Here is a 23,388-nt window from a genome sequence, read left to right as displayed (position 1 = left end):
CGGTCATGTTCAAATTTAGCGGGGAGGGATAGCAGTAGTTAAATGTAGCGTGATGTTGGCATGGGACAAAAATAGCGGAAAGTGTGGATGGCGAGAAATATGAATGCAGGAGTGGTTTGCGGAGGGGTAACATGGTAAATGGTATTGAGTGGAGGGGGGCCGCAATTATTGTGGGGCTTCCACGCAGAGAAAGCGGGATATATGAAATCCACTTTGCGGACCCCCTCCCTCCCCATTATTGTTCAAGGATGTGGGAGGTCCCACTATTAATCAGGGGTCGTTGATCCGGGTGGGCCCAATCTCCATCATTTATTATTGTGCCTTCGTTAAATGTTGACGAGTGGCAATCACATGGAATATATTTAGTCTTTAAAAATACAAAATACAATAAAATATGATGGTTAGCATTTCAAAGTATGCACTTTTATTGGGATTTTTTATTTTTTATTTATTTTTCTCTCTCTTTTATTTCTTTCTTTTAACTTTTTTTTATTCTCTTTTCTTTTCATTTTTTATTTCTTAAAAACTACACATAAGGTAAAAATAAATTACAACAAATTCAAGAAAAAGGGGAAAGGCTCTCCAGGGTACTATCTAGCAAGCTACTTCCTTAAAAGATAGTACTTCCATTTATTGCCTAGATGTATCAATGTGATGAAATCTCATTAGATATTAACCCTCCAGTTGCACAAGCACTCTTGAATTAATAATTCCACATCATCCCCTTGGTGATTGTATTGACTCGATCAAAAAAACATGCTTCCTCAAAAATGGAATAGAATACACTAGATTTGTCCGTTTTTTAAAACCATTTTTTTCTTCAAAAGCATTCATCAAAGCCAAGTTCTATATCTTAACTTCCCCGGCCCCAGCCCCAGCCCCAGCCACCCCCCGCCCCAGCCCCAGCCCCAGCCCCAGCCCCAGCCCCAGCCACCCCCCGCTGTTGCATAATTTCGAGGAGATTTCCATTATTCTACATATAAGCAAGTTAACTCTACAATTGCAATCTTAAACCTCTCTGATGCTCGCTCAATTGCGTTGTTGTCGGTGTATTTCTCAAACTCATCTTCCTATCGTGACATTTTCATTATAAAACTGTTGCATTGAATGAAGCCACGAAAGAGGGCATGTGTCTAAATGTAATCAACACTCATTTGCAAACCAGCCACCCCCCCGCTGTTACTTACATAATTTCGAGGAGATTTCCATTATTCTACATGTAAGCAAGTTAACTCTACAATTGCAATCTTAAACCTCTCTGATGCTCGCTCAATTGCGTTGTTGTCGGTGTATTTCTCAAACTCATCTTCCTATCGTGACATTTCATTATATAAGTGTCCAAGGATATTGTAGCCAAATTGCATTGAATGAAGCCACGGAAGAGGGCATGTGTCTAAATGTAATCAACACTCATTTGCAATATAATCATCGTTGTTTAAAGTCGTATTCCAAAGGTGTTATGAGCCCCATATGTGCACGCATGACACCGAGGGTTAACAGAGCTTTGCAGGGAGCACAATAAAATGGCCTCGGATTTCATTTCAAAATAGAACTGCTTCAGATTTCAATTCAATTTTTTAGGGTTGTGGATAACAATCCATTGCGTCATCGAATTCTGTCTGAAAAGAGTATCCTCAGTTGGGAGAAACACAGCCATGCTTCGAGCAACTCTCTCAAATCAAGTTATGTGTGCATTTACCGAAACTATAGGATTGAATTAAAAAACATTTTTAATAAATTCCATCTAACAAGGCTAATTATGTGTTACACTATTTTTGGCTTGCCAAAGACTACACTTTCAGCCGATTGCATTATACTCCAGATGTCTGCACTTTCTTAATAGGGATTTATATGATTTCGACACATATATGCCATTGATGATAGAGCTTCAAAAACCCATGATTAATATAGCTGCACCTTCATACGTAATGTCCGCACCACTCCCCAGAGATTTTACTTAGATACCTCACTGACCTTCAATCTAACACTCCACACCGCTCATGATAGGTCAAAATACACCAACATTGCAACGTGCCTAAGGACGTTAGCTGATTTCCGAGTTTCCTGGCATATGTTGGACAATATATTAAGACCATCGCTGGAGGCATCAAACTAAAGCATACCTTTATGCCCTCTCTGCCAGCCTCGCTTTGATGATCTTTTCCTGTTGTAGTGACCCTCAACTTCTTCCTATACCTTCACATGTGCCCAACTTCTTCCTATACCTTCACATGTGCCCAACAATAGACCAAACTAAAAACCGTGATAATTGGAATTGAGGAAACGGGCGGGGGCAGCCCTCCATGATTCAAGCAAAAGGTATATGATATAACAAAGTGGGTATTCAGTCTCTAATGATTAGAGATGTCATCATTATCCATAAATGGTTTAATGATATTGTCCAAACTGGAATTTAAACGCCGTACGCATTATTCTCCATATGTTCTTTGACTTATGAAACAATGAGAACTCAAGTTCAACGCAAAATATAGTTACGCCAACATTCTCCAGTGCTGTTATAGTATATACATTGTGTGGTTTGCCAGTCTCATTATCCTGCTAACACGTACACGCTCAGTCCATCTGTCATCGTATTGTTAGAAAGAATTAGTGCAGCTTGCTTTCTTTCACAGTGGCGGAAAAGTTATACGAATTTATCTTCACATCTTGAAATGAACGGCATTAGTGTTGGTTTATTTAGGTTTCTATTTGAAACATTGCAATTAATAAACTGTTTTTAAAACACATTCCTCCCTCCATTGGTAGTAAAACATCTCTTCTTCCGTTGGGAAATAAATAGATTATATTAGACTTTTGACATTAATACGAAAAAAAAAACACGATGACTATGTTGAATAATGAAGAGGCCTCACTCTAAGCAAAGGCTTCATCAGAATCTTTCATTTGACAATTTCAACAGATATAGTTACATCTTTACATCCATTTTGTCATACTAAATAAACAACCTTGTATATAATACTTTAGGTTCCATATTCTTGATTTTTCAACAGGAAAAATTTTCATCCAGATGTACAAGATGCTATCTTTGATTGGAAAAGAGAAAATTACACAATTTCTGCATTGAACAACTAAATTCTGCTTTACTTCTACTCAGGGTTCATAGGAAAAACGTCAACAACAATGTTGCCTTGCACCACCAGGGGCAATTGCAAGTTTCAACATTAACTAGGAAGGTGTGGTTGGGAGTTTCAAAGTAGCTATTAAGCTAGAGACCAATTGAAGCCAAGAAGGCCCCAAGAAAAAGTTCGCAATGTACTTCAAAACAAAGTAGACAAGACCAGGCAGTAAACAACTTTATTTGAGAAATCAGTTTTTTTGTAGAGGACGTGATTACATCATGAATTCATAAATTAGCTAATACCATGACTTAGGTACCACAGGGAATATGCAAATAGGTCCGAATAAAGGATCTTTCACTGCGATTGAAAGGGAAGAAGTTTAGAGGTTGTTGGAAGAAGTCAAGGAATGGCTGACAGCTGGAGTTCAATGAAAGCCAGCATCATAAACCTCCAGCGTTTGCAGACATTGTTGGAAAGCTAACACAGTAGAGGGCGGCGGTGGAGGGGCGAATTCCCCCTCCCCCGGAATAAAAATAAAATAAAACAGCAAATTGGTTGGGCTATTGATAAGAAAATTTAACATAGGCTATTGATAAGAAAAATTAACATAATTTTCAGACAAAGCAGTAAATTGCAAGTTGCAAATTATAACTCCGAACGGGAAGCCTAGGCATAACTCACCTGTGGAGCCATGAAGGTCTCAATAATTGCAAGCCAAGGGATCCCCACAAAGTTTATTTGTGAGTGTAGAAGGCACAAAAAATCTACTTCGCAAATTGATGATAGAATTCTGAATTGTGGGATAGACTTGCCTGAAGGCTGAAACAGCTCGTAAAATCTGTGATCTGCAATTGAAGAAGAATCTGTAGAGAAGCGACCAGACCAAATAGAACCACAAAGAAATATTGATTGTTCTATATAGCAAAAGCGATAAATTGTATTCAAGAGGAGATTTAAAAGAAATTAATATTAACAGTGAAGTGTGTTTCTTATTAAAAGAAAAGTAGAAATGTGTCCATGTGAGCCTGGAGGGTAATGTGTGTGAAATGGCCGCAATTTGAAAGCCAGGTAATAATTTGCTAGAGTATTATGAAAGGTTAGCTAGCCTCACCTACCAATGGTTTTGCTTTAGTCAGACTATATCAATCTTTGCTGAATCTCTTCTGCGTATTAGAAGTAAACGAATACCCATCATTGTGAAGGAAGTTATTCTTAAGTTTCCTTTTAAATTACATCAAGAGCTATTCTAAGACAGATGAAACTGCAAAACTAGGAATTGAGAGTAACCATGGCAACATAATGGTCATTCACCTTCCTGGACACAGACAGAAACAGAATCGTTCACCATCTTTCATTTGGAACCTCAATTAGAATTCTCAAAGGCTTTTGTACCTGAATTTAGAAATGTAAGTGCATGCTTTGACAACCTCAACTGGAAGCTTACATAACATCCCTTTGTCCATCCACAACTGGTTCCTTGAGGATTGGTCTCTTGAGTTGCAGGACTACATGTACAGAATTATAGTGGTGAGGAATTCTTTAAAGCCATTTCTTATGCATAACCATGTATGTTTACAGTGGAGCTACACACATGCTAAACAATGCAGGATTCCAAACCTTCAGAGCACATTGTTAGTTCAAGACAACATGCCCAAAGTGGCAACAAGTCTATCGGTTAAAATAACAGTGATTCTGCATGGGGAAGACTAGGAAACAAGGCAATGCCTCGGAGCCAACTGTTCCTATCAGTCACTTAGATTTTAGTTGCTGATTTTGATGATCTATGAAGATGCCCCATCTACCCTTTGGGCTTATTTCTTGTTAAAATTTCTGGTTAAGAAGCTAAATTATATCAGGTGGTGTTGAGAAACCAAGTGCAATGTAGTTTAACACTTAATTCCTCTTCTTGATAATTACTTGTGAATATTAGATGTTTTCTTATTACTTCTTATGTCTTCTTCATCAAGCAATTATACAAATGTTCAAAACATAAAGATCAGAATGAGACAAGAGACCAGAAATTAGGCCAAACCCAAAAGTCCTTCTCTTATAGAATAAGATAAAAATGAGAGATATCCAAGACCAAGACCAAACTTCCACAAAGATACCAAGTCAAACCCTCCTCCAAGTCTCCTCCAAAAGTCAAAGTCAACACTAGTCAAACTTCTTCAAAATCTGGTCAAACTCAGAATTTTGGTCCTGCAGTAGAGGCTGAATTTTGGCCTGCAATTACCTCAGAAAATTTGGCCCTTTTCCACAGAAATTTCGACACACGTGTGAGCTGCAGTAGGGTAGAAACTTTGATTTTCTTCTTTTGTTTTGACTTCCTTCTCTCTCCTTTGACTTCAACCTTCTTTCTTCTTTGTTAGGTGCAGAAGATACTATGTGATGTGTTGAATGAATGAGCTCTCCAAGAGGTCGAACTGTCTCTATGAATGAGCTCTCCAAGAGGTCGAACTGTCTCTTATACAGTTGTCCAGGAGGATTGAATAGGTGCCACTACACCAACTTGTCCAAGGAGGGCTGACATGGTCATCTTATATGCTTATGACTCAAAAATAAGATTCAAAGTTTTTTCTTACAAAATGTCCAAATGGGACATGACTCAGAGAAATTTTTCTTTACTCTTTTGACTCTAAGCATGAAGAACATCCTTTGACAAAAATATAAATATAATAAATACATCAATTATAGATTTATATTATGAAGACCGAACCTAGTTACAACTTCAACACTACCTTCTTAACTAGGAAGGTATTCATAATGACTCAACAGGATAATCTCAAGTTGAAATATTCATATAAGAAAGGATCCAAATTGATAAGCATCGTTATAAACATCATGGCCAGCATTGTCCAAGGCCTTGACAAGGAAGCTTTATCTCTCCACTAGACCAGAGCACAATGTTGGGAGGAATTCAATAGGACACCACAACTCCCTCTCTAAGGCACATACTCCACCTAGGTTCAACAAAGTATGTCCTCCACAAGACCATTTCCTAATCCGTTGTCACAATACTTCACACAAGGAAATGTCGGTCCTTTGGACCATTCTTATACCAAATCAATGTACATAACTTATGTTAGTCCTAGTCACAGGACATGTCTCATGAATGTCAGTCCATGATGCTTATCCAATCTACCATTCTCCCTATCCGTGTTTATGTGCTAGACTTACGATTGTTAGTCTTGGCCATAGTACATGACACATGGAGAACAAGGTGTCCATCCTCACTCCCTCTCAATTTGGGAGGAGATATCCACAAGCCCAAGCTTGTCTTGAAAATACTCATGCTTTCCCTTAGGAAGGGACTTTGTTAATACATCGGCTACCTGTTCGTCAGTGGAGATATATTGTAGCTTCACGGCTCCATCCTGCACCATGCTTTGAATGTAGTGATACTTATTCATAATGTGCTTCGACCTTGCATGAAAGACTAGGTTCTCTGACAACTTTATGCAACTTTGATTATCACAACATATTATGGTCGAATCCAATACTCCTTCAAACAAATCAACAAGCAATTTACGAAGCCAAATTGCTTCACGACTAACTTCACTGGCTGCCATATATTCAACTTCAACAATACTTAGTGCAACCGAATCTTGTTTTCTACTTATCCAAGAAACCATAGCAGATCCCAAACAAAAACAACCACCAGTAGTACTTTTCCCATCATCAACACTGCCTGCCCAATCAGAATCAATGTAACCTAATAATTGAATCTCATTTCCTGCAACATATCTCAAACAATGATGTATGGTTCCACAAAGATATCTCAAGATGTGTTTCGCTACTATCCAATGATCATGTTTAGGCTCCATCTGAAACTGACTTAGAGTATAAACAGCAAAACATATATATGGTCGAGTGTTCATTAAATACATTAGAAAACCAATCTATTGTCAGTATGATGATCGATCAATAAGATTTGAATTTGAACTTCTCAGTGTCTTCAAATCAGTGATCATTGGTGTTGTTGTTGGTTTACAATCCATCATCCCAAATTTATGTAGAAACTTGATCACATATTTTCCTTGACCAAGAAAGATTTTCCCCGGTTTCTAAAAAACTTTTAAGTCCCAAGTAATAGTGCATTAATCCTTCCTTCTTGAATTGATGAATAAGATTCTCCACACATGTTATTAATAAGTCATCCACATATAATAATATGATCATTGGTTCATTCTTTACTACCTTGATGTAGAGATCGGATCTACAGTACTTTTGACGAAACCAAGCCTTATTAAATAGGCATCCATACGAGCATACCATGCTCTAGGGGCTTGTTTTAAGCCATATAGAGATTTCTTTAATCTGTAGACATGGGATTCCTTCCCATGGACTTCAAATCCTTGCAGTTGTTCAATGTAAACTTCTTCATCAATTGTGCCATTGAGAAAAGCAGTCTTCACATCCATTTGATGTATATTCCATCCCATAGAAGTTGCAATAGAGATAAGAGTTCTAATTGTTGTGTATTTGGTTGTAGGAGCAAAAGTTTCATCATAGTCAACTCCCTCTTGTTGAGAGAATCCTCTAGCCACAAATCTTGCCTTATATTTGTCAATGCTCCCATCAGCTGCATGCTTAATCTTATAAACCCACTTGGAAGTCAACAGATTTTTCCTTCATTCTAGGAACTATTTCCCAAACACCATTCTTCATTATTGATCAGTCTTCTTCCATCATTGCATTCTTCCATATTCGTTCAACAGCCTTTTCATAAGTAAAAGGTTTTGATTCAATGAGTTTAGTCATAAATGTTGCATAGCTAGAGTACCTTTTGGGTCTCTTGCTTTCTCTGAATGTTCCTCTTGGGGTTGCATGTCCTTTAGCTTCTTGTAAAGTTGTTCTAAGCCAAGCAGGTCTCTTTCTAGTTTCTGGAATGATGACAAGTTCTACAGGTTCGCTTGGTCCTTCTGGTTCTTCATGATGATCAACTAAGGGTTCTAGAGAATTGATTTGTCTTGGACTATCTTCATTAGGAAAGACAAGTCCTTCTTCATCATAGTCAATGGGGATATCTTTGGACTTCTTGTATGCAATGCTTTCGTCAAATGTGACATCTCTACTTACTTCAATACAACATTGTTCTTTGATGTAGATTTTGTATGCTTTAGATGAGTTGCTATAGCCAACAAAAATTCCTTTCATGCCTGCAGGATCCAATTTCTTTCTCTTGTCCTTGGGAATATGAATGTAGACTGGACATCCAAAGATTCTGAGGTGATCAACATTAGGCTTCTTTCCAACAAAAGCTTCTTCCGAAATTATGTCACTACGAATTATGTGACTTATATTTTGAATGTGAAATGCGGTAATGGAGGTTTCTCCCATAGGTATTTGGGAAGATCTTGATCATGTATCATGGCTCTTACACATTCTTCAATAGATTGATTCTTCCTTTCAGCTACACCATTCTGTTGGGGATTATAGGGAACTATCAACTCCCTCTTAATCCCAACTTCTTTGCAAAAGGCTACAAGTTCTTTAGATGTATATTCACCTCCATTATCAGATCTCAAGGTCTTGATCTTCTTTTCTATCATATTCTCAACTTTGGCCTTGAACTCTTGGAACTTGTCGAACACTTCATCTTTAGACTTCAAGAAATAGATCCAAGTCTTTCTAGAATAATCATCAATAAATGTTACATAGTATAGATGACCACCAAGTGATTTTTCAGACATTGGGCCACACACATCAGAGTGGATTAGGTCCAAGATTTCCTTGGATCTTGAGTCACTGCTAGGAAATGGATTTTTCACATTTTTGCCAAGAGCACACCCTTTACAAACTCCTTCATGTTCTTCTTTCAGTTGGGGCATACCTGTAACCATTTGACTCAAGGATGGCAATATCTTGTAATGAAGATGGTCATATCTTCTATGCCATAATTCACATGGATTGATGTCAATGTGTACTAAAGCTTGAGGAGGAGTAGTTAGAAGTCTATACAACCTCCCCTCACGAATCCCAATAGTTTTAGCACTATCTATACTAGATCCCTTAGCCCAAACAACCACCTTGCCATCAATAAATGTTATCATGTCTCCTTTATCTTCTAAACAAGAAATAGAAAGTAAATTCTTTTTCAAACCTGGAACATAGAGGATGTTGTTGAGATGAATGTTCCCACCAGATTCCAACTCAATGGAGGTAGATCCAATGCCTTTCACTGGATAGCTATTTTTGTCTCCAAGTTCGACCTTGTGAGAGGAGCTTCATTTTGATAGAGTGTCGAGATGTCAATGTTCACCTATCATATGCCTTGAATCTCCACTATTGATTATGCATGTGTTGTCATCTTCAATTGAACCTGTGAGAGTAGAGTAGAGACTTCCATCCTTGACTTCCTTAGATAGTTTTGAAACAAAAGTGGTGATATATCCTTTGATGGATTCAAGGAGAATCCTTAGAGCCTTGAGACCTTCTTTCATGTACTTGGCCATTGGAAGAGAGAGAGAGAGTTGCTACAAAGATGTCTTCAATCAAGAGTACCAACAATTTGTGATCTTCAAGCTTCCTTCCTTCACCTCAGCTCTGATACCATGTTGAGAAACCAAGTGCAATGTTATTTAACACTTAAAAGTTAATTCCTCTTCTTAATAATTACTTGTGAATATTAGATGTGTTCTTATTACTTCTTATGTCTTCTTCATCAAGCAATTATACAAATGTTCAAAACATAAAGATCACAATGAGACAAGAGACACCAGAAATTAGGCCAGAGGCTAGGGCAAAACCCACAAGGGGAAAACCCAACAATCCTTCTCTTATAGAATCAGATCAAAATGAGAGATATCCAAGACCAAGACCAAACTGCCACAAAGATACCAAGTCAAACCCTCCTCCAAGTCTCCAAAAGTCAAAGTCAACACTGGTCAAACTTCTTCAAAATCTGGTCAAACTCAGAATTTCGGTCCTGCAGTAGAGGCCAAATTTTGGCCTGCAATTACCTGAGAAAAATCGGCCCCTTTCCACAGAAATTTCGTCACACATGTGAGCTGCAATAGGGCAGAAACTTTGATTTTCTTCTTGTGTCTTGACTTCCTTCTCTCTCCTTTGACTTTGGCCTTCTTTCTTCTTTGTTAGGTGCAGAAGATACTATGTGATGTGTTGAATGAATGAGCTCTCCAAGAAGTCGAACTGTCTCCTATATATATAGCTGTCCAAGAGGGTCGAATAGGTGCCACTAGGCTGACTTGGTCATCTTGTGGGTTTATGACTCAAAAATAAAATTCAAATTATTTTTCTTACAAATGTCCAAATGGGACATGACTCAAATAAATTTTTCTTTTGACTTGTTTGACTCTAAGCATGAAGAACATGCTTTGACAAAAATATAAATATAATAAATACATCAATGATAGATTTTTATTATGACAACCGAACCTAGTTACAACTTCAACAGGTGGATCACAGAATAACCAATGTAACAGTTTCTTTTTCCATAAGAAATAAAATTGTACCTCATAATAAAAGAAAAGAACTGTAGATACAGTAGGGAGGAAAGCTAAGGGGTGTATGGAACAAGATTGATGTCAATCCTTGCAGGAGTCTATGCAAGAACCTCTTAATATAAGTATAATTTTAACTACAAAAAAGTACAATAATTTGATTGTAATGTAACAAATTCGGAAGACCAGATGCTTGGATAGTTCTAATAAATGATAACACTTGAAGAGGTGTACCACTGCCAGGAATGAAAACAATTATACAATTCTTGTACAATTACAAATAACAAAAATAGATAACCATTTTTGCAAGGATGGTGAAATCTTGGAAATTTAAGAATACAGTATCTTGTTCATGAATTTCTCCCATTCACTATACCATGGTCTATTTAGTAGGCTTTTGCAGTCCCGTGAAAAAGGAAGCTAACTACTTTCAAAGTGCTAAACACTTTGAAAATAGGTAAACTTCTAATCCTGATAATGCACACCAACTTGTTGAATGGCAATTATGCTGGCTCAATTGTATGTGCAGTAACCCAAGTGTTCATATAAAGTCATGAATGACAGAAGGCACGGAGTGTATCATCAAGTGTCTTTCGATCATAATCTCCTGTAAAGACACAGTTACCAAGTGGTCCTTTGAGCAGTATAAGTCTTAGTAAACCATCTGCCACCTTTTTATCTACCTGTAGACAAACGAAAGGCACTTCTAGTTAGACTCCGAATATCCACCTAACAAAAATCTTATAATCACTTGCAGAAAAGGTAGCAACAATATTTGTTTCGAAAGTGCTTACCGCCATAATACTTTTGAATTTGTCTACAGTCATTTCCGCAGGTGGAGCAATAGGAAGCTTAGCTTGCTTAAGCAACTTAACTATTCGCTTTGGCAAAGTGTCATCAATCCATCCAAGGCGATATGACATGTCTGCTGCCATGACCTGCAAAAGTAAAACATCTTTGTTATTATTTGGAAATATCTTCAAATGAACTCCAATAGAAATGAATCAAATTGGGTTGTGCTTGCTTTACCGTTCCTGCAGCAACCGCCTCTCCATGTAGCCATCCTCCATAGCCAATACCATTCTCTATTGCCTGTAAATGGAATAATACAGGAACAATTGTATACAACATTGCCATAATAGAACAAGAAACCCTACGACCATCTTCTCAATTGTAAGGTAAAATGAAACATACAAAATGAGAAAAATTGAAATGGATATGCCTGCCAACACAAACAAGATCAAATCTTTGAAGATGCAGGAAAACATTGAAAAAGTTATGTTATGTCATCAACAAGGATCTTGTGGCACTTGCAAAAAGCTTGCATTTCAAAATGGTAGCACAATTCATCTTTTATTTTGAGGAACAAATATACAGACACAAATAAACAATAGCATAATTTGTGGTTGAAAGATGAGCAATAAGATTCCTGAAAAACGTCAGCCTCTGGAAGAAAATCACTCCAGTAACCTAGAAATTTCAGGAAGAAAACGATGGCAGCTGCAAGCATCAGTAAGAAAGAGATGTAATTAGACCTTAAATGGTGTTCAATCTTCTTTAGATGCTTTCCATTGAATGTTGTGAGTTGATATCAAAACCCACCTTAAAGCTAAGGGTGTTCTTCTTAGGAAATATGTTAATTACTATGACCATTGAGCTCCATCTCTCTTAAGGACCTTCTTATTGTCCTTCAAATAGATGTCAACTGCCATGTACTATAATTTGTAATGTCCCTAGGGGATTTTGCCCTTAGGGTTTAAAAATTCACAAAATAAATTGACTAATTCGCACATCACCTTTTCAAAGTTTAAACAGATAAAGAGAAAACATCAATGTAGTCAACAACAGTAGGTTTTTCACAAACTTCAATAGTTCACATTAATTCCAATTTTGCTCCTGGGCTATTACACCAGAAACCCTGGTTGTATAGCCTTCATAACTGTGGCAATCTTTCAATTCAAGCAGTGGTAGTTTAAATATGATTGCAATAGTAATCTAACCCTACTCAACCAATCTGTCCACTAATCAACTTATAAGATTAATAGTAGGTTAAGAAAACTGCTCAATACAATGTGGCCTTCTTACTCACCCGTTGCTTCCTCAGTAATAGTCTGTTACTCAACACACGTGTAGGAAAGTAACCTGTGATTTCCCTTTTCTTCTGGAATGACAAACCCTCACTTAACTTCCTGCAGCTGCAGTGCTCAGATCAACTTTTCTGACCTCAGAAAGAGAGTGAACTTCAATTTGACCCTCGTTCTGCACCTTCGCTGCTTCAAAAAGCCTCAGACTTCATGAAAAGATGGCTGACTAGGGTGGAATCTTTCACCACCAAAATCAGTAGAGACTAGCTAAGGTGGGATCGCCTCTACTGAAACTAGACAAGGGAAAAAGGGACGTTAAAACCTTCTGAGCCTCATCTCAAAGAAAACAGAGATAATTCAATCCAAATCCATGATGATCAAGTGATTCTCTCTCCTTCTTTCTTGCTTAATCTAATGTGAGGGGTTACAAGTGCAACCCCCAATTTGGGTTCTTTGCCCCAGCTACCCCAAATTTTACCCAATGTTGCCCCAAAACATTGGATAATGGGTTTTCCCCTTTCCCAATGACTATGGACAGGCTATTTCGTCTTCCCTTGGGCAACTAATCAATAGGAAACATTACATAATTTTCCTACTATTAATATATGTTGCATTTTCTCAAAGAAATGGATTAACAAATTAAATGTTTCTCATGTGAAAAACATAGGAAAGCGAAGAATTAACTTTGAAAAAAAAAAGAGAGAAGAACTTGCATTATGAAAAATCAACAAAATAAGCGAAGGAAAAAAAACCTATACAAGAACAACAATGCAAGTGTCCAGAATGCAGCATTGCATGTCATTGTCAAATTAATGCAAGCACTAGTAACTGGCAATTGACAAGAAACAGAGAACCTAAAAAACCAGCAGTGGAATCACAAACCCAAAGGTGAAATTTTGTAGAAGCCATGTGCAAAATCGAGCACCCTAAATTCCTCTCCCAAAACATTGAATGGGTTCTAAACACTACTCCACCATGGCGCTCTCCTCAGCTAGAAAAGTGGTTTTCATCTTCTCGTAATTAGGGCTCTTATAAAATTTTGATCCACTATTAATAGCCCTCGCCATGTCATGCCAATAAGGTCATTGAACTACATTAAAAGGCATGCCACATGCATTTCACATGACCAATCTCCTATCCACTTTGTCTATCCCTCCAAAACATTTTTTTTATTAACCCACATTTTGCCTATTCCTTGCCACATTTATAGCATCAGGCTCCACAATGTTTGGTCTAGAGCTAATGGAGATCTACCTCATCCTAGCCCCCATTTCCTTGGCCATTTATGCTTGTTGTGCTCCTTTCTATATCTAATTGATGCTTGTATCTTTGCAATTGCAAACATCTCTCAAGCCAATGTCCAACTTCATGTAAACTATAAGTTGTCACACAAGTGTAGGAGCAACCTTGATAGACTTCCCACACAAATTGCACCTCCATTCTCCAAAACTACCTCCTCGTAATCTTTACAACTTTGTAACATACCTCAAAGAGGATAGTCCTCTCTCATCACCATCTCTATATCTTGAGGTATCCTCCACATAAGTTGTTCCAAGTGAATGAGAAGTAGCCATTGGTGATTAAGAAAATGGGAGATTGAGCATGGTAGATTGAGAAGATAAAAAGAAAAAAGAGAAGTTGCCACACAAGAAACTGCCTCCTCAATATTGCCACATGTGCTCACTATGTGTTGCCTCATAAGCAAATTCAAGTCACATGATCAGTAGTCCTCACTACTCCAAAAACATGCTCATAAGGGAAACAAACAGAAAACAATGTTTGAAACACAAGTGTTAGGACGGCTTTGTGGTTAGGAAAGAAATGAATAAGACAATGGAGTACATTAGTGTTTGGAAGTCTTTTTGCTTAAAATTACTTTATCAATGGCTTCCCATAGGAACAATAAAAGTGTAAAACAAAAAACAGAGAAATATGTCGGAAACAACTTACACGATGATAAATGTTACCCAACGGTTTTTATTTTCCAAGTCATTTTTCGAAACATTTCTGAAACAATAGTCAACAAGATGCAACATAGATCAAAGAACGTGACTAAACATCTACGAAAGAGCATATGGCTGGTAAAGACATTGTTAATAAAGTTGGTACATTGAACTAAAAATAAAACAAAGGTTCTTCAAGAGCTACTGGGATGAAAATTGTCAATGAATAAAAAAAAAATTCTCAAAATCAACTAACATGTTTCCCCTAGACAATTTATTATTAAAACAAATACCTTCACACAAGCACCAATCCATACTTTGAAAATAATGCATGTAGTAAAGAAAGGACTTGTTATAAACCCAAGTATTTATTAGTTAGGTATATGCAATGTATTTTACCATAATCACCTAAGTCACAGGACATGTCCCTCGGGGTCTTGTGTCCCATATTTTACATGACGGGCACAAAACGTACCCTAAAACGTGTCGAAAACGTTTTTCTCCGTGTCCTCTAATCGAGAGACGTGTTTTGGACGTAGCAAAAATGTGCCCTAACATTTTTGGCTCTTAGGACCAGTGTTTTCAAAAACGACGAAGCCGACTCCGACTCGGTCGAGCCAGACCGAGCCAATGCCTGGCCGGGTCAACTAGGTGGCCGAAACGAAACAGTAACAAACCGGTCGGCTCAATAACAGACCGGAAAGCTTGGCTGAGCCCGAGTTGACTCGGTTGAAAAGGTCACCGACACAAAAGCACGACCAGCGAATTTTTTTGGGGGGGAAATTGGACCCCACAGCCAATTCTAAATTTCCTTAGGGTGATTTTGAAGTCCATTTACCTCTCCCAACCCTATAAAATCTACCCAACCCCTCTCATTTCCTCACAACTATCTCATTGCATTTGTGTGAGAATTTGTGAAGAGTTTGTGAAGAGTTGTGGAGTTTGTTTTTGGAGCAGCAATGAGGAGTCTTGGGCAAGCATTGGAGCAGCGGTGAGGAGTCTTGGGCAAGCATTGGAGCAGTAGTGAGGAGCTTCTTGGGCAGCCATTGGAGCAGCATTGAGGAGTTGGTTTGTTGGAGCAACATTGAGGAGGCGGTTTGTGCCTAAAGGTATTTTTTTTCACTTCTAAAATTTGTTTTTGCTTATTTATTTTTTTGTGCAAATCTGGAAATTGAAAAGTCTTTTTTGTAAAAGAAATGAACATTGAAGCAATGTTATTTTTTTTGTTTTCATTTTCAGATTTTTCCTTTCATTTCCAAGTCAAAAAATGGCTCCTCGAGTGAAAGATGTTGCTTGGGAATATGCTGAAATGGTTGATAATCAAATGCATTGCAAATTTTGGCATAGAAAAATTAAGGAGGGTCCTGGGGGCATTCATAGTCTGAAACAACACTTGGCTAGAATTAGAGGCCAAATTACTCCATGTGAATCACCACAAATTGGGGAGATTAGGAAGGAGTTGTTAAATAGCTTTGAGAAGTTTCAGGAAGAAAAAGTTGTGGCCTTGTTATCACTGCAAATTTGTCACACGAATGTGTTCTCCAAATGCCCATCAATCTCTCTTATAATCTCTCGTTGATCAATCAACGGTCACAATCTAACCCCAATCGATGGCTAAGATCATCTTGACTTCTAAAGGTTACTTTTATAGAAGTCACTAGAGAGAGATAATTAAGAAGCTATTGCTCACATGTGTGGACTAATTAGCCTTATTTTGTTGTAAGCTAATGGGTTGGCTTGTAATCCAAGGTCATTTAATAATCAAACTTGATTTTAAGGGCTTTGTAAGCTAATATTAGGAGACCTAATCATCATATAGAGGATAGGCACATTTCATTTATGATCATCACTACTCACTATTCCAGCCCTCTTAGAGAATTTGGCCTAGCTAAACTGTGACATATATCTTGTGGAGATGTGATCTATGGTGGAATTTTTCTAATGGAGCTATTCTTTGGCGTTGGAGATGTCATTTTGGAGCAATAAAGGACTTGTTTGCGCATTCTATTTTGTACTGGTACCTTGTATTTGATAAATTTTTGTACTTTGTGGCTATTGTATGGAATGGTTGATTGTCTAGGGTTTATATGTGCAAATTTATGGTCGAATATTATTCTATGAACCCTTGATGATAGTATCGCATGCATTACCCACCTATAGAATGTGAATGACAATCATATGGGTGAATCATTCAACTAGCTCTCCCCATCAACTTTGCTCCCTCACAAAAGTGATAGTTAGGGTCTAAAACCTAGGGTTTCATATTTCCCTTACTCTTTTGCTAAGGCTTTGTCATTTTTAACCATCCCATAGAATCCATCACCCAAGGTCAAGGCATTGGCCCTGGTTATATGGTAGATCACCTTAAAAATTACCTTAAATCTCATTTCTCTTCTCTAAAATTTGATTTTCAACCTCTTAAGGTAAGCCGCTAGCTAGGGCTAAGGCATTTTTCTCAACTAGGATTTGAAACATTGCTTGGTGGAGGGATTCAACACATGGAGGTGAGGTATTTTTCTCATGAACAAGTCATTCACGCGGCTAATTTGTGTGTCTTAGAGCTGACATCCCTTGCCCTTGGTAGATTATGCCCTAGAAAATCCCTAGTTTGCCCTAGGCTTCAACTTGGGGCTTGATGAAGGCTTCTTGTTCCATAAATTGAAGGTATATATCTATTGGAATCCTTTTCCTAGCCTTGTTATCCTAGGTAATCCTGTTAACCTTGCTTATACTCAAGCCCTAGGCCATTTTGTGCCCTAATTAGGCTTTTGGAGTATGTGAATTGCCTTATTGTGCTAGCTAACCCATGTTCTTAAGAAGAGCAACCCTCCTCAAGCCTTTCTATGTCACCATACCCCGAGTACTTGACAAATCCTTTGGTGACCTAACATAGGGAAGCCTCCCTTATGGTGAAAATCCACTAAACAGAATGAGGTAGTGGTTGTGGTGACAGTGGGCCACACCTCATATTGTTGTCCCTTGGCCTAGTGCTTGTCTTGTGAGCTCCCTTCACAAGGCCTACAAGATTTTGAGGCAACAAGGCCAGTTTCCCAAGGCGAAAGCCCAAAAAAATTCTAAAAGTTAATGAAGAATTGTGATTAGATAGGATCTATTGTGTCATCTATTTTGTGATTGAGATTGATGTATTTTGCTTTTGTTGAATTTATTGTGATAGGAATCTATATGCAATTAATCATTAGATTTGTAATCTATTAGGAATTAAGTGTTGGGTCTTAGGTTTACAGGAAAATCTAACATGGTACAGAGCATAAACTTTGAAGAAGATCGATTCATGAATCACAAGTGCTAGATTCACATACAGCATTGCCAGGGTGAGGTTCAACCATGATCATGCAAGGTAGGAAAAAAAAAAATTGGAGGCCGAAGGAAATCGGTCGTATGACTGCATTGCTGAAGAATTTTTTTAGTGGCCGATAATGTTAAGTTGAAAGTTAAAAAAATAAAAATAAAAAGGACTTGAGGAGCCAGCATCTATGTCAGCCCCCGGTAAGGGTCATTATGGCTAACAAACTAGTTGACAAACAAATAGGGCCGATGGGCACTGCCACCACTAGAGCAGGTGCAGTTGGGGGTGGTGAAGAGACACAGGGATAATTGGTGGTGAGAGTCGTGGAGAGATGGGAACACAGTGGGGAGTCGTGGAGAGATGAGAGCGGGCCAAGGAGGCAGTCAAGCAATTGCGAAGCAAGGTGCAAGTTGTGGCGACAATGATTTGGGATGACAATCTGACCCAGCGATCGTAAAGGCTGCCATCCACAGGAAATCATCCTAAAGCAGCTTGTCCAAGACCAAAGAGAGGTCAAGCTGCCTTTTCTCCTTAGACATGAAGGCCAATAGACAGCAGGGCCGAAAAGTTGAAACAATTAAAATAATAATAATAAAAACTTTTTTTAGCCACCAAGGAGTCAGATTATGGATAGTGGTAGTTTGTTAAAGCCCAAGCCAACCACAATAGACTGCCCATGACAAGAGCAAGTCGTCGCTCGAAAGGGTGATGGAAAAGGCGAGGTTTGGCAGAAGCTTCGAAATAGATTGGACTCAAGGATCAAACCTCGCAAATCTGCAGGAGGGCTGGCATCCAAGGAATCAAGCCACGGGAATTCTAGTTGGGTGAAGAGTCAGACCCGTATAGCCAAAGTCGTAGATTTACGAGGTCATACGTGACAACGCAAGTTGACGTACAACTAATAGAGGCAAGGAACAAAGTACATAACCAGATTTTCTAGAGTGATAGGTGAATGTCAACCCTCCAAGAGAGAGAGAGGGATACCATACCAATCAGAGTATTAAAACCATAATTTTTTAGTTGATTTTTCGATCTCACCATGGCATCAACCAATTTGAGGTTCTAGGGTAAGTTATATGGCACTTACAACTTCAGTCCATGAAAGGAAAGGATAGTGTTGGTTCTCAAGGAGAATAGCCTATGGGAGTTTGCAAACACCCAAGTTACATCCCCTTCATACGCTACAACATTGGAAGCCCACCAATTGAAAGATGTGAAGGCTAGACGTATCATCATTAGGCAGTGAAGGATCACGTGATCCCTCACATATTAGAGAAGAATAGTGCCCATGAGATGTGGATCGCTCAGATGAGTCTATATCAGAGTGACAACTAGAATCAATAAATGGTATTAAGGGAGCAACTCAGGAACACCAAGATAACTGAATCAAATATCATGGCATCATATCTCACTAGGATTCAGCAAGTTCGAGATGAGCTTGGCGCTGTTAGGGTAGCCTTGCCAAACGATGAGCTTGTAAGGACAACCCTAAGGAGGTTCTCAAAACCTTGTGCTACCTTTGTAATAGGTGTTCTAGCAAAAGAAAAGCTACTAGATTGGAACATATTGTAGGATGACTTCACCCAGAAAGAGATCTATGATAAATCATTATTTAGAGGACAGTAAAAGAGTGTGGATGATGAGAACCTTTCTCTTTCCATTCGAGCAATGAGGAGCAAACGCTCAAGTAGTAGGAGTGAGGATTCAACCTCAGAACCGAAGAAGGACTTGACTAAAGTCAAGTGTTTTATCTGTCATAAGACGTGACACTATGCTTCACAATGTCCAGAGAGGAAGAAGGGTGGAAAGAGTACACAGCCAGTTGTAGTTCTGTCGACAAAAGCTCAGGAGTTTGTCAAGAAGTTCAAAATTGAATTCGTACTTGTTTCCTACCTTACCTTAGTCACATTACTAGTGCATGTGTGATTGCTTAACAGTGGAGCCACAAGGCATATGATAGGAGCACGAGAACAATTTAACAGCTTAACCCAATGGGACTCGGTGCAATTCGAGTTTGCTATTGATACCAAATATGCGGTGTAGGGGGTTGGAATAGTGATATTTCAACTTGAGTTGAGAGGCAAGATTGAAGTAAAGGACATTTTGTGGGTGCCAAAACTCAGTTGACATATGCTTTCAGTGTTTATGATGGAGAAGGGGTTCTTTGTAGCATTCCAAGATGGAAAGGTACTAATCAAACTCAGGGGATGTAGCTATGATAGGGATATGTCATAGGAGTTAGAGAGCAACCTGTATAGGCTAAAGGACCAACTCATTCGAGCGATGGCATGAAATAGAGTAGTGACAAAGAACAAGGAGAAGGTAGATTTGAAGGTTAAGTAACTCAGAGGGAGTCGGCCTTCAAATTCAAAAGGGGAGGAGCATTCGACAAATTCCTCCAAATATGTCAATAAGATCTCTTGGTATTAGATGACCTTACAAGATGTTCAAGAACAAAAGGCCTCTAGGAATTAGGCCAAAGAAAGCAAGACCATATGGCAAAGAAGGCTTCTAATTCAGAGGGAGCAGCCATGGCAGCAGATGCAATTCTAGGATCAAAGTCAATTCCAGTTGGCAAAATTACCTCCCTCACTATGAGGAAGTGTTGATGTTTGTAGCTTGGGCAAGTACTTTTGCACAGGCCCAACTGTCTAGGTGTGTAGAAATTGTCCAAGAGTCTACATCAACCTCTTAAGGGAAAAACTTTTGGGCCCTTGCCTAAAGAAGAGGATAAAGGGGGCCAGTATTGGTGACAAATAGCAATCAACCTAAAGAATGAAAGTGGATATAAGAGATATGTTGAAAGTGATAATTATGGTTAATCATGGGCATGCTATATCAATTACTACCTCTTATTCCTGCCCCCTTTGGACAGTGGAAAGAAAGGCCTCAAGGAAGGTCACACTGGACTTGGGGCAAGGGATAACCACCATGGTAAACTGTGGGAACAAGGGTACAACCAAGAGTAGCTAATCATCCAACTCAACCTATGATCCATACTAGAATGCCCTTAACATCAAATGAAAGCACATGATTACAAAAATGATTAATGTATCTGATAATAGATGACACACCTTCATTCAAGAAGTTAGATGATGAAAGCACTGATTGGGGCATGGATGGAGGGCCTTGAGGTGTAGTTATTTGTAGATCATCATAGGGCTTGTTGGCTCACCAAAATGTCATATTTTCCACCCTATTTTCCTTCAATTTAACCATATTTTCCACCCTATTTTCCTTCAATTTAACCATATTTTGTTGCTTTGTAACCTTACATTAAGACCATTTTCATGATTACATATGGGTTTAGACTTATTATTTTCCAAAGCATTTAATGTAGTATTTTGAGTGAGTTTATGATTAAATATTAGAAAATAACATGTTTTCACTTATATCTAAAACTTGGATGGGTTTTATAAGGTTTATAGGCATATTTGAAGACTCCAACAATGTCATATTTGACCACTTAGCCTCAAATTCGAATTTCTTGTTCAACCTCTTGAGGATTTGAGGAAGATTTGAAATAATCATTCAAACACATTCAATGGAAAAAAATCATAAAAGTTTTAATAAGATTTTCTATCAAAGATATTAGAGATTTGTGAGAGGATTTGTAGAGATAATTATCTCCTAATTTTAGCAAATTGGTTGTACCTACTTGAGAGAAAAGTGGATCTGAATTTATTAGTTGTTTATCCTCTTCTCAAAGCAACTCATGTATAAATAAGAATGTTTTCTCCATTTCAAAAGAGAATGGAGAAGAAATTTAGACTTTGTAATCAGAATACTTGAAGAAATATCTTTGCAGCTAGACTTCAACCTTTTGGAGTTTGCTCCAAGCTTATTTTGCTTAATATATGTTGTTCTAATTTTCAACTTCTAGTGTGTTTGTTGAGCATTGGAGGGCCCATTTGCCAAGCTTGTACTATCTTTCCTTTCTTTAGTTATAGTTATAGATTTCAATCACTTTCATACACTAGATTTCAATTGTTTTCATTAATTAAATTTCAATCATTTTCATAGAGTAAATTTTTGTTGTTTTCATAGATTAGATTTCCATTGCATTCCTAGATTAAAATTTCTTTCATTTTCCCATATTAGATTTTGATTGTTTTCCTAAAGTAAAATTTCTATCACTTTCCTAGATTAGATTTCTTTCACATTCATAGATTAATATTTCATTTTATGTCAATTTACTTGCTTTCATAAAATAGAATTTCCTTTCTTGTCAAAATACTTGCTTTCATAGAATGGAATTTTCTTTCATGCCAATTTACTTATAATAGAATTAGAAGCTAAGTCCTTGCATACATTTTGTTGTACACTTCGTAAGTTTACAAACTCGGATTAATAATTTAGATGCAATAGAATTCTTATGCGATTGAATTGACCGACATTTTTGGCATCATTGTCGGGGATATGTTGGTCAATTCAATTGCATTACAATTCTGCTACATTCAATTTATCAATCCGAGTTTGTAAACTTACGAAGTGTATAGCAAAAAATATGCAAGGACTTAGCTTCGAAATCTATCAAAAGTAAATCAAAATGAAAATAAATTTTATTTTACGAAAGCAAGTAAAACGACATGAAAATAAATTTTATTCTATGAAAGCAAGTAAATTGACATGAACAAAAAATTAATCTACGAAAGAATAAAAAACTAATCTAGGAAAACGATAGAAATTTTAAAATATGAAAACAACGGAAATCTAAACTGGAAAATCGATAGAAATCTTTATCTAGGAAAGCAATATAGATCTAATCTATGAAAGCGATTGAAATTTAATCTATGAAAGCGACTAAAATCTAGTCTATGAAAGTGATTCAAATCTACAGCTATAACCAACGAAAAGAAAAAGTGGACATGATTAGCTAAGGGGGTCCTCCAATGCTCAACAAGCACACTAGAAGTTGAAAACTAAAACAACAACATATATTAAGTGAAATGATTGAAGTCTAGCTAGAAAGATATTTCTACAAGTATTTTGATTACAAATTCGAAATTTTTTCTCCCTTCCTCCTCTTTGAAATGGAGAAAGCATTCTTATTTATACATGAGTTGCTTTGAGAAGTGGATAAGAAACTAACAAAAACATATTCACTTTTCTCTCAAGTAGGTACAACCAATTTGCTAAAATTAGAAGATAATTCTCTACAAATCCCCTCACAAATCTCTAATATCTTTGATAAGAAATCTTATCAAAACTTCCATGATTTTTCTCCATTGAATGTATTTGAATGATTATCTCAATCTTCCTCAAATTTTCAAGAGTTTGAAGAGGAAATTCGAATTTGAGGCTAAATGGTAAAATTTGACTTTGCTAGAGTCTTCAAATATGTCTATAAACATCAGAAAACTCATCCAACTTTTAGATATAAGTAAAAACATGTTATTTTTCTAATATTTAGTCATACAATGGCTCAAAATACTAAAATAAATGCTTTGGAAAATAATAAGTCTAAACCCATACATAATCATGAAAATTGTCTTCATTTAAGATTATGGA

General features: G+C 37.5%; 1 protein-coding gene across 1 annotated transcript in view; it reads right to left on the bottom strand.

Annotated features, from left to right (window-relative positions):
* Nucleotides 1–10,621: 10,621 nt before the first annotated feature.
* The window catches only part of LOC149193664 (3-dehydroquinate synthase), a 71,087-nt gene continuing 58,320 nt past the window's right edge, over nt 10,622–23,388 (bottom strand). Inside the window, exons 6-8 of the mRNA XM_089404869.1 lie at nt 11,573–11,635; nt 11,338–11,481; nt 10,622–11,226 (exon numbers count right to left, since the gene is read on the bottom strand). Of these exons, the coding sequence (XP_089260995.1) occupies nt 11,095–11,226; nt 11,338–11,481; nt 11,573–11,635 (339 nt within the window). The 3' untranslated portion in view covers nt 10,622–11,094. The remainder of the gene's footprint in view (nt 11,227–11,337; nt 11,482–11,572; nt 11,636–23,388) is intronic.

This window comes from Pinus tabuliformis, chromosome 2_2 (assembly GCF_031772625.1).
Source record: "Pinus tabuliformis cultivar Carrire ecotype Pingquan chromosome 2_2, CPIR1, whole genome shotgun sequence".
Classification (NCBI taxonomy): Eukaryota; Viridiplantae; Streptophyta; class Pinopsida; order Pinales; family Pinaceae; genus Pinus; species Pinus tabuliformis.
This window is presented reverse-complemented; position numbering and strand designations above follow the sequence as displayed.